This window comes from Rhinopithecus roxellana, chromosome 2 (assembly GCF_007565055.1).
Source record: "Rhinopithecus roxellana isolate Shanxi Qingling chromosome 2, ASM756505v1, whole genome shotgun sequence".
NCBI lineage: Eukaryota > Metazoa > Chordata > Mammalia > Primates > Cercopithecidae > Rhinopithecus > Rhinopithecus roxellana.
In genome coordinates this window covers 161190908-161211378 of record NC_044550.1, presented here as the reverse complement: position 1 = coordinate 161211378, position 20471 = coordinate 161190908, and the positions used below count along the sequence as shown (strand labels likewise).

Below are 20471 nucleotides of genomic sequence, written 5' to 3'. Positions count from 1 at the left end.
TACAGGCGCGTGCCACCACTGCCGGCTAATATTTGTATTTTTAGTAGAGATGGGGTTTCACCATGTTGGCCAGGATGGTCCTGATCTCCTGACCTCATGATCCACTGTCCTCAGCCTCCCAAAGTGTTGGGATTACAGGCATGAGCCACCGTGCCCGGCCAGGCTGATTTTTTTTTAGCAAAGATAAGAACTTTAGGACCATATCCTTCCACTGTGTTTGGTGATTTGAGATACCAAAAAATAAATAAATAAAAGTTGCAAGAGTGACACTAGGAGTATTAAGTTAGCTTGAATAACTTGAACTATGTAAATGGGTGATAGAAAAATCAGGTTTTCAAAAAATGAGAAGAGATAATTTCCTCTGGAAGAATTATACACTACATAGTCTTGTTTAAATTGCAAGCCTCTTGTGTGTTGTTTTAAAGAAATTCATTTTTACTTGTGTATGTTTAGGAGTACATCAGGCAAAGCAGAATTTGCCTATAGTTGGTATCCAATTGTGTGTATTGTGACCTGGACAGTTCCCTAAGAAATGATGACTTTAGATCTGAAGATCTAAAAAAAAGCCCACTTTGACCTTGACCTTGACCTTGACTTACTTCTGTATAATGGGCCTTTAATAGTAAGTAATGGAATAAATTCACAAATAATATATGCCCAAATTTCATCATCTAACTTGTGAGTCGCTGGATCTACTCAAGGAAGCAACATACAGACCGTGTTTTCCAAGTTCCTTTTTATTGAAACGAATCCGAACTGCAATCTGCACATGAAAAGACCTGGGGGAAAGCCTACATATGGAATTTCATTACGTCAGTGTTAAATTTTGTCCGACCAGTTTTTCATTGCTCATCACTTTTGATAATGACAGATCCAGATCCAACATGAAAATCCTAAAGCAAATGGATATTTACCTTGTGCTTTCATGTAAATTTAGGGACCAAACTCAAAGGTTGCATCCATGCTGGACACCAAATCTAAGAATTGTGACAGGATCTTTTCATATTTCATTTTAGAATCCTTGATACTAGTCTGATGATATTCATGTTAGCTGCACTCCAATTCATGTTTATTCTAATGCAACAGAAAACTCTGTTAAACTGTACACTGTAATTGGCATCTGTTACAACAAATCGGCTTTTGAACGAACAGCGCTTCTTTCTCTCAAGATCTCTCTCTCTCTTTTGAATTTGCCAGATGGAGTCACGCAGGTTTCTCTAGGATTGCTTTTGCATGCCATTTCCAAATGGAACATGACCAATCTTTGATAAAGTATAATAGATAAAAATCGTTGTGCGAAGGATATGCTGTAGGTTTCACACACTTTAGTGAAAATGGATTATTTTCAACAGCACCAAGAAGTCAATGGTGACTTATTCAGCTCACTTAGAAGAAAGTCCTATAATACTCATTTGTTTAAAAAACTCTGTGGTAACAAAAGGTATATACACCATTTACTGTACACAAAATGCATCTTTCCTGTAAACTAGTGTGTGTTTAGCACACTCCACACATGGCAATATGTTAGAACCTAGCCATCACATTTGATAAGAGTTTTGACAGAAATGCATCCAATGGGAACAAACACCCCATATGTTGTAGTGTCTAAATAGAAACTCAGTGTAAAAAAGTAAAAAACAAAAATAGACAGGGAAGGAGTCATCCTTGAATAGTGATGGACCATGGACTATAAACATGATTGTATTCATTCTTAAAGCACTACCCAGAGACTAACGGCGCCGTTTCCTTGGTGCCCGCCTGAGTCACTACGTTGCCACTGGCGTTCCTCCTGGATTTGGAAAGTCCTTGTAGACCCAGAAACTACCAAAAATCTGTGATCCTTTCCACTTTGAGTATCCAGATGCTGAAATGAAAGTTAAACACAATTTTAGAAATTGCTTTTGAATTAATAAAGAGAAAACCAAGAATGCATAATCCTAAAATGGTCCCCACCAGGAGCCTAAGAACTAAGGAAAATATAAACTCGTTCAAGAGGCACAACAATATGTTTGTTGCAAAACAATTTGTTAAAATACAGCAATATAGAAAAAAACTTTGTGGTTTTTATTTATTTATTTATTTTATTATTATTGTTATTATTTGAGAGGGAGTCTCACTCTGTCACCCAGGCTGGAGTGCAATGGTGCAATCTCGGCTCACTGCAACCTCCGCCTCCCGGGTTCAAGTGATTCTCCTGCCTCAGCCTCCCAAGTAGCTGGGATTACAGGCACCTGCCACCACGCCAGGCGAATTTTTATATTTTTTAGTAGAGTTAGCATTTCGTCATGTTGGCCAGGCTGGTCTCAAACTCCTAACCCCAAGTGATCTGCCCACCTCAGCTTCTCAAAGTGCTGGGATTACAGGCATGAGCCACCACGCCCAGCCAGACCCAGCCAGAAAAAAATTTTAAGTCCATAATACTCAAGGTATGTGGTTGGTACACAGATTTTTAGATTTGTGTTTGTGTGTTTGTTTGTTTAGAGATAGGGTCTCACTACATGTTTCCAAGTTGGAGTGCATGAGTGTGTTGGCTCTTCACAGGTATAATCATGGTTCACCGCATCTTTGAACTCCTGGGCTCAAGCAATCCTTCTACCACCACCTCCCACCCCAGTAGCTGGGACTACAGTCAGGCACCACCATGCCTGGCTTATTTTTTACTCTAAAAAAAATTTTTTTTTTTTTTTTTGAGATGGAGTCTCACTCTGTTGCCCAGGCTGGAATGCAATGGTGCGATCTCGGCTCACTACAACCTCTGCCTCCCAGGTTCAAGCGATTCTCCTGCCTCAGCCTTCTGAGTAGCTGAGATTACAGGCAGGATTACAGGGGCCTGCCACCACACCCGGCTAACTTTTTTAAGTAGAAACAGGGTTTCACCATGTTGGCCAGGCTGGTTTCCAACTCCTGACCTCAAGCGATCTACCCGCTTCAGCCTCCCATAGTGCTGGGATTACAGGTGTGAGCCACCGCGCCAGTCCTTATTTTTTTACTTAAAAAAAAAAACTTATTTTTTTAAATATACACACATACTGTGTGTGTGTGTGTGTGTGTATATACATACATAAATACACACACATTTATATAGCAACGCATGTATATACAGAGAGGGTCATTGTATCATATCTATACATGCAGTCATCCCTCAGGATCCATGTGGGATTGGTTCCAGGACCCCTACACACATCCTCCAACATACTGTGTATCATCTCTAGATTACTCATAATACCTAATACAATGTGTTATGTAAGTAGTTGTTCTACTGCATTGTTTTTATTATTTTTATTTTTGTACTGTTATTTAAAAAACATTTTTTACAGTATTTTGATCCACAGCTTGAATCTGTGGATGTGGAACCTGCAGATACAGAGAGTGGACTGGATATATAAAATCATCATGTCTAATATACTGACCTTGATTTCCCACTTAATGTATTAGGAATAGCTATGTTTTGATGTTCTAAAAACTAAAAACTATAGTCCTATAGATTCTCTTCAATGAAAGCATCAAACTTACCTCAAGCAATTTCAACATCAGCTATCAATGTTGTGATGGGCTAAAAAACAAAAAAAATAAAGAAATATAATACCCCCAGGAAAGCTGTGAGTGGTTTCATCACCTCTGTGCTAAGAAGCAGGCCTGTTACTAAAGGTACAGACAAATATAAACCACACCTCATAAAGTTTATCAAGAAGAATGTGTCCAACAAAACATTGGTTACTCTAGCTTCTGTTTGTATGGCTTTTAAAAAGAGACTAGAAGATAAAGAGGATAAACAGACTGTGACAGGTAGAATTGTGAATATTCACAATCTAAGGTTGAAAGTGTTAAGAGTCACTAAGAATACATACTGAAGACATTAGACCAGCAGCAACACCACAGTACACACCAGCCTACCACAGGAGTCTTTCTAAAGTCTGCTTCTAGGACAGAAGACAGAAGCAAATGGAAGTTCAGCAGGGACCTTATTACAACTACAAATTCCTGGTTGTAAGATCAGGCAGTGCATATGGCCTCTAAGTGGTTCTCTGGGTGAACCATCAACAGTAGCCCTAGTGTCCTCTAAAGTGACTCCGGGATAATGGCCTTGACAATCAAAAGGTATACGGCAGGAGGAGACTAGTGAACTCCATCGGGAAGGTCTGCAGTTTCAACTCGGGCACCACCCTCGCCAACTGTGACTTTGGATGGATCACAACGCCCCTGAACCTGCAGGATCCACCTTGCCTCACTCCAGTGCTGCATCAGACACATGAGGTTGGGGGAGGATGTGCACAGAGGACATCAGGGCACCTGCCAGGCAAGACATTCCTTCTAAAGTGTTTCACCTGAGAAAGTGCACACGCTTGGTTCTGTGTGCCTCTTCTTGCACTACTCTTCATGCTTTCGGTAAAGAAACAAACTCTTTATTGAAAGGGCTCAAAGGGTCCCTGGAAAAGGGTGCAAGCAGGGGCTGGCTCAATCTCTTGTTACTGTCCATCTCACCAGGACATGGAGCTGAACATTATGAAGGACTGTAGGCTCTGGTGATCATTTCTAAAGAATATCTACATTTGCCTTACTGAGCAGAGGGATACTGGGCACACTAACAGGATCACTGGTTCTTCTCCTCTTGCCTAGCAGTGCCTCTCCTCCAGACAGTATATCCATCCTATCCTGGAAGAGATGGAACTCTGGAGACCTCAGAAGCAGGAAATGAGTGAAACAAGCCAATTTAAGCAGTGTCTTAGTCTGTTTTCTGCTGCTATAACAGAATATCAGAGACTGGGTAACTTACAAAGAAAAAAAAAATAATGTTTTTTATAGTTCTGAAGGCCACGAAGTCCAAGAGCTTGGTGCTGGCATCTGGTGAGGGCTTTCATGCTGCATCATCCCATGGTGGAAGGGCAAATGAGTGCAAGAGACAGACAGGGAATGGGGTCGAGCTTCCTCCTTTTATCAGGAGCCCACTCCCATGATAATGGCATTAATCCATTTATGAAGGCAGAGCTCTCATGACCTATCCACCTGTCCAAGGTCTCACCTGTTAATATAGTCCCAATGGCAATTAAATCTCAACATGAGTTTTGGAGGGGACAATGAAACTATAGCAAGTAACTAAAACTAATCCTGGAAGATTCTGATGTAAGAGAAACAAAGGGCCTTAGATGAGACCATAACTGGAAGATACTTTTCTTCAGGCCATTAGGATTTGGGCTCTGAATGATAATTTCCTGGGTGCCCAACACAACAAAGTAATAAAATAAAGAAGGCCAATGCATGACATCTGAGACTCTCCTGTCCCCAGAGTGGACATCACACACTGATGACAGCACTTTTGAGTCAGTCTGGATTAAATCTCCAGATTTCAATCAACACAGGGCTCTGGGCAACCTGATCAACAGAGAGAAGTTGGCCCAGGAGGTGGAATCTGTTTGTCACTGATGCACTATCTCCTTCACAGAAAAAGGAAGGTCCTGGTCCCTGAAGAACCTAAAACATCACACAATGGAAGGGGTTCCAAGCACCCAAGACCTATGCAACCAGAACCTACCCAGGTGAGGGTCAGCTGCTGTTCATGTAGCATTCCCTGGGATCCACCTGCTTCCTCCTCCAGGCTGCAGAGGTGCAGCCATGCGAACCCCTCCTACTTCTATCTAAGAATCTGGCCAAGCGCGGTGGCTCATGCCTGTAATCTAGCACTTTGGGGTAGATCACTTGAGGTCAGGAGTTCAAGACTAGCCTGGCCAACATAGCGAAACTCCATCTCTACTAACAACAGAAAAATTAGCTGAGCATGGTAGTGTGTGCCTGTAATCCCAGCTACTCAGGAGGCTGAAGCACAAGAATCGCTTGAACCCAGGAGGCGGAGGTTGCAGTGAGCCGAGATCACACCACTGCATTCCAGCCTGTGTGACAGTGTGAAACTGTGTCTCAAACAACAACAGCAACAAAAACAACAACAAAGAATCTACAACAGCACTCACAATGAACACCATCTGTAGCAGAACTAGCAAGAAGGTGGTTCACAGACATATTCTGTTGGGCGCCCATGGTATTTTTTTTCTCAACATTGTTTGCTAACATTAAAAAGGGTAATTTCATATTAAAATCAGATTTCTCTCCTTTTCAGATAAACTAGAGTTTCTAGCAACATTTGCCTCTTATTTGTTCCTCTTTCTGCCAATTTGGTAGTCTTCAGAGTGAAGACTGGGAAAAATAATCAAATTTTTCTGTGGTCTTTCCACCTGTTTTGGGAATTTTTCTTTGCCCACCTGCCTTTGGGAGCATAGGAGAAATAGCTCAAATCTTAGCTTGGCCCTGGCTAGCTGTGGAGACCTGGGCATGGCCTACACATCCCTGAGTCTATCTGCAAAAGACAGACAACAGGGAGGTGATGCTAGCCATAAAGCGCCAATGTGAGGACTGTGCAAGATGAGGCAGGGTGGCCATCTTGCCTGGTGCCTGGGGCTGCTGGACCAACACTGGTGTTTGGTTGCTCTCAAGCCTTTGTGGCCTCACATGGAGCAACTTTCTCTCTTGATCTCTGAAGTCAGAGCTAGAAAGAGTAAGTTTACACACACACACACATACACACACACACATACACATACTCTCTCTCCCTAAGAACTCCCTAGCAGGAGAAAAATCACAATCTGAGTGACCTCTAGTGATCCATGAAAGGCCAGGAAGAAGGTTTGGAAACGAGTCACTCATTATTTCCTGAAATGAAAATGCCTCCACTTGCTCTGGAGACTTTACGTGGCAGACAGAAGCATCGTTGGAAAGAAAATCCAGGCTTATGTAGGTTTATATGAAAGTCTATTAACTTTTCCTTCAAACAAAAGCAAATAACCATAGACTGTATGTATAATGGACTAATTACAGTGTGTGGGTGTATGTGTGTGCGTGTTTAAGAAATAACAAAGATAAAAGAAAAAGGGAACATAAAAACTAGTTTATGAAACTGAGTTTGCCACTCAGAAGCACCCCACTTCATGGTTCTTATTTAAGAGAATTCTCCTGGGAAACTCTCCATGAAGCAATATTAGTTGTCAAACTGCTCCACACTTGGTAAGTACTAGCGTCCTGGTTTGCAGAAGGCTTTTCTTTTGTTCTTACATTAAAAAGATTTTTTTTTTCATTTATAGAGACAGGGTCTTGCTATGCTTGCCCAGACTGGTTTTGAACTCCTGGGCTCAAGTGATCCTCCCTCCTCAGCCTCCCAAAGTGCTGGGATTAAAAGCGTGAGCCACCGCATCAGCCAGAAGGCTTTTCTAAAATTGCCAAGCACCTTCTCTGTACACTGATCATTTTCCTCTTAAACCTAGCTTTGTCCTGAAATGCAGGCAACACCTGAAAACTGTTGGTGATGAACACTGGGGGAAAATCACAGTCTCAAGCCATGTGAAGGAGGCATCAATTCGGGTTCATCTGTACAGACGGTATCACAAGGTGTCTGCTATCTGCTAATATCCATAGCCCAGTTGGTGTCATCAACGGAGGCTAAGTGGAGCTGGCTCAGCTAACAGATTAGAGCCACACTTAGTTATCTTCTGAATCACCTTTGGGTTCCCTCCATTGGAAATGCCAGGGCAATAAGAAAAGATGATGGTTATTATGGTGAACCACAAACCCTTAAATAAGGGCTCAGTGGTCAAAGGGTGAATATTTTGCCTGGTTACCTCACTGAACCCTCACAACCCTATGCAAACAAGGCCCTTATTTTTATTTATTTATTTATTGACACAGAGTCTCACTCTGTCGCCCGGGATAGAGTGCAGTGGTGCCATCTCGGCTCACTGAAACCTCCGCCCCCCAGGTTCAAGTGATTCTCCTGCCTCAGCCTCCCGAGTAGCTGGGATTCCAGGTGCCTGCCACTACGCCCGGCTAATTTTTTGTATTTTTAGTAGAGATGGGGTTTCACCATGTTGACCAGCGTGGTCTTGAACTCCTGACCTTGTGATTTGCCTGCCTTGGCCTCCCAAAGTGCTGGGATTACAGCTGTGAGCCACCACACCCAGCCTCAAAGTTCTTATTATTCCCCCCTTTTACAAGTGAGAAAACTGAGGCTCAAGGACATTAAATAGCACTTCCATAATGACACTTGGAGGCAGACCAAGGATCCATTCCAACTCAGACCCCTGGGACCTCTAGGAGGGTCTGAGTGGAAAAGAAAGGTGTCCCAATGTCCCTAGAGTTTCTGGGATGTCATTTTCTAACCTTCTGCAAATAAACCAAATCAAAACTATGATTCTTCACTGACTGCCTGTAGACGGGCTGAACATCCAGGAGACTTGCCAGGGTTCCCACTGGAGGTGGGTGTGCAGAAAGGAAAACAAGTCTCAATTTAATTGTTACCATGAAAGGTGCTTCAATGAAACTCACATACAGTGTCAGTCTTTGGGATTTTTCTCTTATTGAAACAAAACACTTCATCCTGCCCTTAGAGCTCTACTATAGAACACAGAATATAGAAAGTAGGAAAAAATTCAAATGTACTGTGGACCGTTAAGGAAGGTCACCCAACATGAGTATATCCCTAGTCCCAGGCTTCACAGGTGTGTGAAGTGCTAGGCCCTTCACAAGGACAAGTCCTTCCAATGTCTGTTGTAATAAGAATAACCAGAGAATCATCCTAAAGCTTCATTTATGTATTTCATAGGACGAAGGCATTTAATCTAGTTTGAATTTCAACACTAACAGCCCAGGATGAAATGTTCATTAGCAAGTGAGAAGAGTGGCATTTCTCAACACCGACTAGGACTGTTTTCTAACATTTTCCTATTTTCCATCATTATCATGTCTTTTTTCTTGTGCAGCAAGCTAAATCCAAGAGTTAGCAAATCTTATGCTGTTCCAGCAATGTGGATAAAAACTAGTAAATAAGGAGAGCCAGGACAAGCTTCTTGAGCCTAGAGAATTAAGTCTTTGATGCTATACACAGGACATCTGTGGCACTAAATAGGTGCTCGGTTATTCTGTTATTGATGCTAGAACTGGAAATCTACCCTCCTTCGTGGGAAAGGGCTCAAGTGGTGGCATAAGACAGAAGACAGCTAACGCCTGCCTATTTCCAGCACTCAGATCTGAAGCTGGGAATTAGCCAGAGTCCGGTTGGCTGTGATGATCATGCCTTAGTGACAAAGGTCTGTGGCAGTACTGGTATGCTGAGAGGACCCTGGCATCTCAAAGGCTGTCTTGTCAACTTGCACACTGATACCTCCCTTTCAATTGTAGGAGGATTTCTTGGATGCAGCACATTCTTCCAGGCCTACCAGTGCATCTGCCTCTCAGGGAGCCATGGAGTTGCGCTTTCTAGATTCCCTTTTAAGAATGACTTGCCTCCAGCTGGGGGCAGCATGGTCAGCAGAGAACCTTCAGTTGTCAGAGCCTACTGCTCTGGGGGAAGATGGGGTGCAAAGGCTTAGCTGAGCCCATTGTGGGCAACTCTCTACAGACCATGATTGATCCAGAGCTCCTGACCAGCCGGGCCAAGGCTTTGGCAGGCCAACCTCAACTTCTCCCCCTTCTTTCACAACCATGGATCCTCACAAACATCCTGCACTCCAAATTCCATTTCAGCACTGCTTCCAGAAAATCTGCCTGTGGCAACCTCCACCCAGGCTTGCGTCTCTCTCTCTAGCATCTTCCATGCAGCCTGGATGACTCTTCTTAGAACAGAGAGTACTTTCAGTGCCTTCACAACCAACAGGCAAGCACCAGGAAGCAATTCTACAAATTCAGAGCAGTCCTAGAAGATCCGATGTTAGGGCAATAGAGGTAATTGAGAACAGCTGTCCTCTGATCTTGGCAATCTCAGTCCATATATATAAGATACCCTCCAAGCATGCTACACCATGAAAAGGAAAGCCAGGACATTATGCAGGCAGCCGTGCTGTCTACTATCCCCAGAGCACACCTGGCTAATTGATACTTAAATCTATCTTCAACTCTGTCACAATATAGCACTCTAGCCACCAAGCCTTACATACTGGAAATATCAGATGAGATGAAGTCAGTTTGCCCTTTCAGAACTGTATTTATTTAGAGACGGAGTCTCCCTCTGTCACCCAGGCTGGAATGCAGTGGCACCATCTCGGCTCACTGTAACCTCTGCCTCCCGGGTTCAAGCGATTCTCCTGCCTCAGCCTCCCGAGTAGCAGGGACTACAGGCGTGTGCCACCACATCTGGCTACTTTTTTGTATTTTTAGTAGAGACAAAGTTTCACCATGTTAGCCAGGATGGTCTTGCTCTCCTGACCTCGTGATCCACCCGCCTCGGCCTCCCAGTGTGCTGGGATTACAGGCGTGAGCCACCGCGGCTGACCGATAACTTTATTTTTGTTATTATCACCATTTCTGCTCTTAGCTGAATGTTTGTGCACTCCTAAAATTCATATCTTGAAATCGTAATCACAGTGATGCTTTAGGTCATGAAGGCAGAGCCCTCATTAGTTTCTCATTAACGCCTTTAGAAAAGAGATCCCAAGGAGCCAGCTTGCCCTTTCCACCATGTGAGGATTTGGCAAGACGACGCCACCTATGAGAAAGTGGTCCTTCACCGGACACCGAATCTGATGGCACCTTCATCTTGTATTCCCTGCCTCCAGAACTGTGAGAAATAAACCCTGGTGTTTATAAGCTACCTAGTTTAAGGCATTTCGTTATAGCAGCTGGAATGCACTCAGACTTCTCTTTCCCTAAATGGAAAATTACAATGAAAAGTTCTGAATTTTTTACAATGTTCCAAGTTTTAAGTTCAGGAAGCCACTTATCCTTCTGAAAGGACAAATTTTATGACTTTCTGGTTCTGTTCACCTTGAAATCTGACCAAGGTGGAGCATCAACTGTTATTAGGTAATATTGCTTAAGATAAGGATGTGCCTGACTGATGAGCAGCTTCTGGCCTGGGAGGCGCTAAATATAAATACCTGGTGTGAAGCCAAAGCTGTGGGCTTCCCTGAATGTGGGCACTTTTAACTGGATGCCTCCCATGTGGAGCGTGAGCCTTCTAAGGTGGATCACCCCCATGCACCAACGTTAGACTCACGTTTTTGCATCTGAGACATCACTGTGGGGAGCAGGGCTTGGGGGAGCACTAGGGGGCCAGCTGCATGGGCGTGGGAAGGACCACGCCCACTGAAGAGGACAGCCCACTGCGGCCCTGCTGCCCTGCACACTATGGCTCCACCTCTTCTGAGCAGATAGGTCCCTGGCTGACGCGTGGGTCTGAATTCTTAGTAGAGCCTCAGAAGAGGATTGACCTCTGGCAAGCAAAGCTCAGAGTCACCTGATATATAACATATCCAGAACCAGAGAAGCTCCTTAATTCTAGAGAACGTAAATTCATAAAGATTTTGGAGGAAGAATTGGGGTTCTTTTTCTGGTTGGTTACAGTTAATTTATTGGAAGGAAAGGAAAAAAGGAAGGAAGGAAGGAAGGAAGGAAGGAAGGAAGGAAGGAAGGAAGGAAGGAAGGAAGGAAGGAAGGAAGGAGCTTTGAAAACTGTAACTACTCAGTTTATTTGGTGCAGAGAAATTCTAAATGCAAGGTATGCATGCATTTAATCTGTAATGATCTACAACCATACATAGCATTTTAAGATGACACCAAATTTTAGTTGCTGAATAATTCCATTGTTTAGAAATCTACTGAGCATTTAAACTCATGGCATCATAGAACACTATGCAGAGCATGATTGGAGACTAGCATTGATAAAGTATCACACACAGAGAAGTGAAGGCATCAACAGCATGCAGAAAATTCAGTGCTGATGTATAGGAGATGAGATGGTTTATCACAGAACAGGCATGCACTTCCAGACTTTGCTTTACCTTGTCATAACAGGATTGTGAATACCATATAAATGATCTTTATGATAACCATTATTACCATTTTCCATACTGTAACAAAAATAAATACACCAAAACACCATGTTATCTCTCAGATGAAGTATTTACATCATGGATTACAAAGACAATGTAATGGTCACGAAAAGTATGTAACAATTTGTTAAATCTAAAAACAAGACAAATGAGTAGTTTACATTTTGCTCCTTTTAAATTTCAAAGACCAAATGACTACTTTATAGATTAATAAACTTAGCATATAAAATTTTCATTAATTCATGAAGTATTTCTTGAGCACCTTCCCTGTGCCAGCCCTCTTTTGAAGAGGCATTGCAATTTATTTTTGCCTAGACAGATCTGCTGTTTCTACGTAATTTTAAGATGACAATAACTTAATTTTTAAGGTCCATTACATAATAATATAAACCTCCCCCATCCCATCTAGGAATATAGTTTTTTTAAAAAAGGCTTACTTTTTCATGGGTATAGTTTCAACACTATAAAATACAAAAAAGGGAGATAAAATTAATTTTTTTAATTATTATGAAAGCTCAGCAACTACAACCCCCAGATATTTACTCTAACACAGATACTGACAGTGCAAATTCAGGAGAGACCCACATTGAAAGATGGGCGAAGTGAAAAACGAGGCATACACATTCACCAGACACAGAATGAGGGGCAGACTACAGAGCCAAAATGGAAAGTGTAAAAACAGTTATCATAAAGTGAAATGCCAGGTCCCCGAGAGAGAGGAACTGCAAACAAGAAATAAAAAGGCTGGTTAGGGAAGCTGAGAGGATTAAGCAAGAGGAAAAAAGCTGTTAAAACAAGTATAGAAAAATCAGTACCAAGAAAAAAAAATTCAGCTGAATAGAAATGACCCAACTACTACTACTAAAAAAAAAAAAAAAAGAAAAAAAAAAGAAATCAAGTTTAATCTCATCAGAACTCATCGTTAGCAACTCTTTGAAGACAGCACCACCCAGGAAATGACCCCCGTGTCTGTGGAAGCCCGCATACTTACTCATCGTACACGTCCTCTGAATCCATTCGACGATAGTACTTAGCCAGTTTTACCGCAAAAATTAGAGCCGGAAGTAAAAATACAGTAGCTTTTCCTATGCCAAACCAAAACAAATTCTAGGAAAAAAGAAATTAGGAGAATTGAATGTTTGAAGATGGGAAATGGGAAAAACAGTTGTTCGGGGGAATTTTTTTTTTTTTTTTTTAATTTTAAAAAATGAGCTGTCATTTTGTTCTTTAAAACAATTTGAGAATGTCATGTGGACCAAGCACTGTGTGAAATGTTACTCACGTTGTTAGGATTCATTTCATCTTTCTAAAAACCTTGAGTAGATCCTAATATTATGTTTATTTTACAAAGGAGGAGCAGTAGCAGCAAGTGGTAAAGCCAGGATGCGAATCTAGGCCACTCCAACCCAACTTCTAACCACCCCCAACAGACTCTCTTTGTTGCCCGACTGTCCAGTAATCAGAGCATGGATGGCCAGCAGGTTTGAGTTGCAGTCCCTCCTGTGTTTTGTTTTGTTTTTTTTTTTTTTTTTTTTTTTGAGCCGGAGTCTCACTCTGCCCCCAGACTGGAGGGCAGTGGCGCGATCTCGGCTCACTGCAAGCTCTGCCGCCTGGGTTCACACCATTCTCCTGCCTCACCCTCCCGCTGGGATTACAGGCGCCCGCCACCACGCCCGGCTAATTTTTTGTATTTTTAGTAGAGATGGGGTTTCACCGTGTTAGCCAGGATGGTCTCGATCTCCTGACCTCGTGATCTGCCCGCCTCGGCCTCCCAAAGTGCTGGGATTGCAGGCGTGAGCCACCGCACCTGGCCGAGTTGTTTGTTATTAAGATGACAAATTAACCCTTCTGGCTTTGTTCTGCATCTGAGCAGTTGAGATGCCTGCATCTTCATTCCATAACGTTACTGTGTCAAAAAGTTAGAAGCAATGCTCATGCATGCTAGGGTCTCAATCCATGTTCCACATTTCATTTAACCAGTCTTGAAGGTACAAAGAAGCTAGATGACCATGTTTTGTCTAAAGAGCAATGTTAAAGTATCATTTTTTAAATAGTTGCCAACATTTGTAGGTCACATTTCACATGTAAACCTGGATTTACATCTTTTCTTCAAAAATCTAAAGTTTCATCTCTTAACATTGAACCCTTGTTCCCACAAAGCAATAGTCTGGAAGTGGTTCTTCCTTCAAGGGGACATTTGTCCTCAGTGGTGACACAGTCTACACCACTTACATCTGCAAGGTGATATTCCAAATGATTTAACCTTATGGACAAACAATCAGGACCCATGCATAGATGTCATGGGCTGAATGCCACTCTGGCCAGCATCCTACACTTGGCCTGCTATGTAAATCTGCAACCTGCCAAGTTCCTATGTAAGATCAAGTCTGACGATATCCCTGCCTTAGGATAATGCTGTCAGTAACACTGGAACTACTCTCCCCTGCCCACCATGAGGCCAAATGCCACTTGGAAATAACACCTGCTTCACCCTCACAGCTTGACCCTGCATTTCTGCTTTGCTCCTGGCTGAGTTCAGAATTACAGAGGTGGCACCTCTTGGCTCTTAACTTCTAGTCAATTTGTCTTCCCTTCCCTCTATGGTCTGTTAGATTTCTGTTTTCAACCTTGTCTTGAGAAGTTTTACAACTTTATAACGACCCTATCCTTTTTTCTGGAAGCTGCCTCAATCCTTTTGAGGACAATTGAGATACAAAATAAACATGTGAGCTAGTCCACAGTCTATCTGATTGACTAAATGGATGCCCAGAGCTCTTCCTTATGATGTAAACCCTCTGCTATATATACAGCTTCAGCCTATGATCTTCCTGAGCAGCCTCTAGGCCTCCCCTCTGTCCCTGGTGACCTGTGGAGAGGCATCTGGTGCCTACGTGGTTCGACTGAATGGGGTGGGTGGTGGAGGCTGGACATAAAGAGAGGTCAATTCAGAATCAAGCAGATTGGACTCCCCTAATGAAGACTTCAGCCAAAGCTGGCGGCAGGGGCCACCAAGCACAGGACAAAAAAAAAGTAGCTGCTAGAGAAAGGAAGCATCCAGGAAGCAGGGCTCAGGGTCTGCGGGGTTGGGTCAGTGGCAGAATCCTTTTCACTCAGGCATGAAAGTCCCTCCAGCAGACAGATGGACAAGTGAATGAGGGAGATGGACAGACAGGGAGATAGGGATGAGCTGTGACAGAGCTACCTGAATACTCTGTGCCAGGTATTATGTCAGACAACAGGGACACAGCCTTGAATATGCTGGTGACTCATGGAGTGGAGAGTCTAGAGTGTGCTGGAGGGACAGGTCTTAATCAAAGAAACATATAAACATGTAATAAAAACAGCAATAACATCTCTAAAGGAAAAGCATAGAGTTCTACAGGAATGAGGAAAATGGAACCCAACCTAGTTTGGGGAATCAGAAAAGTCTTCCTGGAAAAAAGACATGTTTGAGCTAAGACCTGAAGACTGAACTACAATAGTAGTGAATATTCATTGAACGCTGATGTTCCAACAGCGTGAAGGGCTTTACATGGGACCTCTCACTGAACCATCAAAACAGCCCCATGTAGGCGAGGAACTCAGAACATTTCAGTAATTTTTCAAAGTCACAAAGTTCTGAAAATATAGAAGTGGAATTTTCATTCAGACTTCATGTTCTCCACCATTGTGTTACCAGACCTAGAGGAGTTAGGTCTTACAGTGGGGAGTGGGTAGGTGGAAAGGGAAAGAGAAGAGAGACAGAGAAAGGTGGTGTGTGCCCATCTCCAGTCCAGGCAGAAGAAACGGCATATGCATGGGCCCTAAGGTGGGGAAACTGAAATGTATTTGACAAAGTGAAAGTGGATGAGTGTGTCTGGAGCACAGAAAGAAAGGCAGGCAGGCAGAGAGCACACAGTGAGATCTGAAATGGGGAGGCCCAGCCATGCAGAGCCTAGTGTGATGACCTATGAAGGATCCTGATCTTTAGATAGCAACGGGAAGCCACTGAGGTGCTTTCAGCAGAGGGAGAGGATCCGCTCACAGAGAGTCAGCATCTATTGAGGAGGGAACAGAGCTGAGCATTAAGCCTGATTAACTGGAACTTGCCATCCCAATAGTCACATTTCCAAGGCTTTTTAATGACAAATGAAGTTTGGTGCAACTTTGGGGTTGTATACATAGTTGTACTGAGTATTCTTTTGAAGATTAGAAATCTGCACACCCGTGACTGTCTTTCTGATTATTCTGAACTAATAGGAGTTTTCTCCCTGCAGGTTTCCTGACTGGTAAATATAATCTTAGTAAGGAAAAAAGATAACCGCCCAGAATTTTGACTTTTCTAGTCTATTAGCATATTAATACATTGATCAAAATGTTGCATTTTAGGTTTTGGATTCTCTCAAGCAGAAAACATTATTAAAGTGTATATCACAATCCAAAAAACAACCAAAGATGATGGATTCATTGCGTCTTCTTTTGAAAGATGAAATCTTACCAGGGGGTCGATAATGTAGCTACACAGAAAGACATCAACAGCAGTATCTAGAGCGGTGGCCACAGGTTTGCAGGATGCCACTTTCTCACTGATCTAGGGGGGTGGAAACACAGGCAAACTTTGAGCCGCATCCACAAAAATCCACAGGAATGAGACGTGCCATTTACTTTGACTTGGTGTCACAAAAAGGATCTCCATGTCCTCCAAGACAGGGGTCCCCAACCCTTGGGCCACAGACTGATACCAGCTAGTACCGGTCCGTGGCCTGTTAGGAACCGGGCTCCACAGCAGGAAGTGAGTGGCGGGTGAGCGAGCGAAGCTTCACCTATATTTCGCCTCTAATGCAGCAGCATTAGTTTCTCATAGGAGCATGAACCTTATTGTGGAATTGCACATGCAAGGGATCTAGATTGCGCTTTTTATGATAATCTAATGCCTGATGATCTGTCATTGTCTCCCACCACTCCCACATAGGACCATCTAGTTGCAGGAAAACAAGCTCATATGGGGAATCATAATGTGATTCCACATTATGGTGAGTTGCATACTTATTTCATTATATATTACAATGTATTAATAATAGAAATAAACTGCACAATAATGTAATGCCCTTGAATCATCCCAAAACTACCACTGCCCCCAGTCTGTGGATAAAACTGTCTTCCACTAAACCAGTACCTGGTGCCAAAAAGGTTGGGGACCGCTGCTCTAAAACATGGAACTGACGGCTGATGTGCATGGATGAGTTCTGCATATACAGTTACGGTTGGCCCTCCATATCCCTGAATTGTGCATCCATGGATTCAACCAATCATAGATTAAAACGTATTCAGAAAAAAATGGAGAGTTGCATCTTTACTGAACATGTACAGACTTTTTAAATCATTATTCCTGAACCAATACAGTATACCAATTATTTGCATAGCATGTACATTGTATGAGGTATTATAAGTAATCTAGAGAGATTTAAAGCACACAGGAGGATGTGCATAGGTTATGTGCAAATAACTGTATCTTTTATATAAGGAACTTGAGCACCCAAGGATTTGGGTATCTGCAGGGACCCTGGAACAAATTACCCATGGATACTGAGGGACAATTGTACATATTTTAAAGCAAGATCCTTAGTCTCTCTGAGCCTTGGTTTCCAGTTTCCTCATTTGTTTTGGAAGAGTGAGACCCAACCTACAGGACTCCTGAGAGAATTAAAAAGTTCTTGTGCCCAGCATAGTGTTTTAGTTCAAATTTGTTACCTGGTCCCTTTGTTACCTGAAAAAGGGGGTGGGAAGCAAATGGAAGAATTGCATATGGCAAAGGTGAGCAAAGGGGACCAGGAGGTGGCTGTCCTCTGACCTGGTGGGCAGCCCCAGAAGTCTTGGTCCTGCACGTCAATGTCCTTTCACTTACCTCCTACCAAATTACGGGAAATTTAATTTTATTTCTTCCAGATTTTACTCTAGAAAATGACTATCCTAAAACATGACCCCCCTTAATATTCATAAAAGATAAACTACTTACAGAGAACTCGATCCACTGCAGATAATGTTCAAAATATCCTATTATTGTTTTCCCATACTTCTTAGTTTCCTGGAAACAAAAGATGAATAGAAGCCTTAAAATGATGACAGCATACTTAAACATTATAAATATTTAATCTGTAACATTCACGTGCCCACTTATGGACATGCTTACTTTAAAAAAGACTCACCTCAATAATAACAGAGGAAATATTATTTGTGATGAAGTTCTGAGCAAAATCCAGAGAAGCTAGAATCCTATTTACTCTCTCCTGAAACACACAGCCACAATTAGCGGGGTATCAAGTCATACAAAGATTCAATTAGATGATTTGCATATTGATTCAAGTACTGTAACTTAGCTCCACAACACCATGACCTGGACCTCCTAGTTAAGAGGAAGACAGAACCCGCCCAGCCCCCTGAGGGCAGGGAAGGAGATGAGCTGAGAGGGAGCATTTACTCTAGGCCAGACACTGGGCTAGTCCTTGATAGGAATGGCCTTGCTGGAAACTCACAAGGAGGCAGGAAGGAAGGTACTGTTTGCTAGGCTCCCTTCACAGATGAGGCAGCTCAGCCTCCTCAAGGTCACCATGCTGGGGAAGCATACTAGGATTTGCACCAAATTTTTTTTTTTTCCACCACAAAGCCCATAGTCTTTGCACCACAACACAAGCAAAGACGAGTCCTCTGCCAACCCACATGGCAGCCTGGTGCAAATTGGAAAAGGGGCCTTTTCTGCCCAGGGACCTCAGGGCACAGAGCCTGGCGAGTGAGTCAATGGCCAGTTTCTGCCCCCCACTAACCCCCTTGGCTGGGTCCCTCATGAAAGGCCTTGTACCACTTCACACCCTCGCCCTGTGCACACAGGTAGCAAAGCACCTGCATGTAGTCACTGGTGTGTTTCCAGGTTCCCCAGGCATGAGACACACACTCATGAAATGGCAACTGTGATCAGAGGCATAGGGAGGGTCCCGGAGCAGAGTAAATCTAAACATCTTCAGAGGAGCGGAACCACGATGTTGGCCTCACTGAGAAAAGTGGAAGGAGGGAATATTTAGTTTTATCATAGGGGCTGATGCTCAAAACCTCTCATGGACAGGCTATTCCATTCAATGAAAAACTATCTTCTGAGTTGCCGGTTGGTGCTGTGGATACAAGATGAATACAACACAGCCTTGCAGCTCAGTGTCTGCTGCGGGAATGCTCGCAGACTGCACGTGGCCCCTGTGGTAGATTGCATTAGCTGTTCAGGATTATTGATACGCTCCTTGGATGGCTTCCCAGAACATGGAGTGTACTTCCCCAGCCAGATGACGATGGGACCCTGTGGCTTACTTTGGCCAATGGAATGCTGGTGAAGGGGCAGGGTGCCCATTCTGAGCAGTGGCTTAAAGGACAACCTGTGCCTCCTCTTATCCCCTGAATTCCCCTATGAGGACATGAGGTGCCCCAGACAGGAGCTGCTCCTTCAGGCCAGGTCTCTCAATGGGAAGATGTGTAGGGAAGCCTGCTGTCAAATCAGCAGGGAAAATGAACATTTATACTTAGAAGGCACTGAGGTTTGGGATTGTGTGTTAGGCAGCATTATCTCTGTGAAAGTGACCAATGTACCTTCTAAGCTTGCATCCTACACATCAAAATATAGATTTCACCTACATACCTAATAGTCTGCTAAGATGATGTCTGCACTTATAGAAGTACTTGCAGAAAGGAAATAGTAAGAAAACCCAATTTGGTATTTAAAATAGGTAGATAACCAAGGCTTTTTTTTTTTAACTTAAAGTACCTACGAAAATCACATTTCTAGCATTCTTTGTGTGGTGTTTTATAACAAAATCCCATGATGGAAAACAAAGTAAACCCTTACCAACAATCCATTGCCTGTGCGTTGAAGTATCTTGACACTTTGGTATAGAGTGCTCTGGCGAAAAACATAGATAATATTTCCAAAATTATGACATGAAACAGCAAGATCACATACCTTGTGTCCTCCCTTCCCACAAGACAGCCAGCAAATCTGTCTTTACACTGTAATGGTTTCATTCCAGAAAAAATCACCAGCACAATTAACAATGTGTACCTTCTATGCCTCTGGTGTAAGAAAACCTGAAGAAAAAAATTGGATACATATCCTAAAGCTGTGAAGAACAGCAAATCACATGTGAGGCATCCAAGAAATCCCTTCGAATTAGGTTTGATCAAAGTGGAAGGCATTATTTAAAACAGAGCCTGCCCCACAGGAGTGGTTAGCCTGAATGGTTTAGACTGGAGGTTGACAAACTTTATCTGTAAAAGGCCAGAGTAAACACTTTAGGTTTTATCTGCCATACTCCCAACTACTCAACTTTGTCCTTGTAGTCAAAAGCAGCCACAGAGAGTTTGCAAATGAGTGGGTGTGGCCACATTCCAACAAAACTTTATTTACAAAAACTGGTGGTAGGCCGAATTTAGCCTGCAGGCTGTAGTTGGCAGGGTACCTAGCTTGCCAACCCCTGGTTTAGATCATAGGTCACATGTACGAAGCACTTTGCCTATTTGTGGACAGGTTGCCCTAGCTCTGAAAAGGCCAAAGGGTCCTGTGTACTTGGAAAAAAAGCATTTAAAAAAATG

At 42.9% G+C, this 20471-nt stretch overlaps 1 protein-coding gene across 4 annotated transcripts in view; it reads right to left on the bottom strand.

Annotated features, from left to right (window-relative positions):
* Window positions 1-719: 719 nt before the first annotated feature.
* Window positions 720-20471, bottom strand: part of PROM1 (prominin 1) — a 116123-nt gene continuing 96371 nt past the window's right edge. For 2 of the 4 annotated variants that reach the window (XM_010358128.2, XM_010358127.2), the window contains 9 exons: window positions 19729-19782; window positions 18050-18130; window positions 17860-17928; window positions 16342-16434; window positions 12856-12971; window positions 12302-12325; window positions 11814-11882; window positions 3514-3553; window positions 720-1864 (listed from right to left, as the gene is read on the bottom strand). In XM_010358128.2, the coding sequence (XP_010356430.2) occupies window positions 3538-3553; window positions 11814-11882; window positions 12302-12325; window positions 12856-12971; window positions 16342-16434; window positions 17860-17928; window positions 18050-18130; window positions 19729-19782 (522 nt within the window). In that variant the 3' untranslated portion in view covers window positions 720-1864; window positions 3514-3537. The remainder of the gene's footprint in view (window positions 1865-3513; window positions 3554-11813; window positions 11883-12301; window positions 12326-12855; window positions 12972-16341; window positions 16435-17859; window positions 17929-18049; window positions 18131-19728; window positions 19783-20471) is intronic. The other 2 variants (XM_030923242.1, XM_010358133.2) reach the window with 2 other exon arrangements.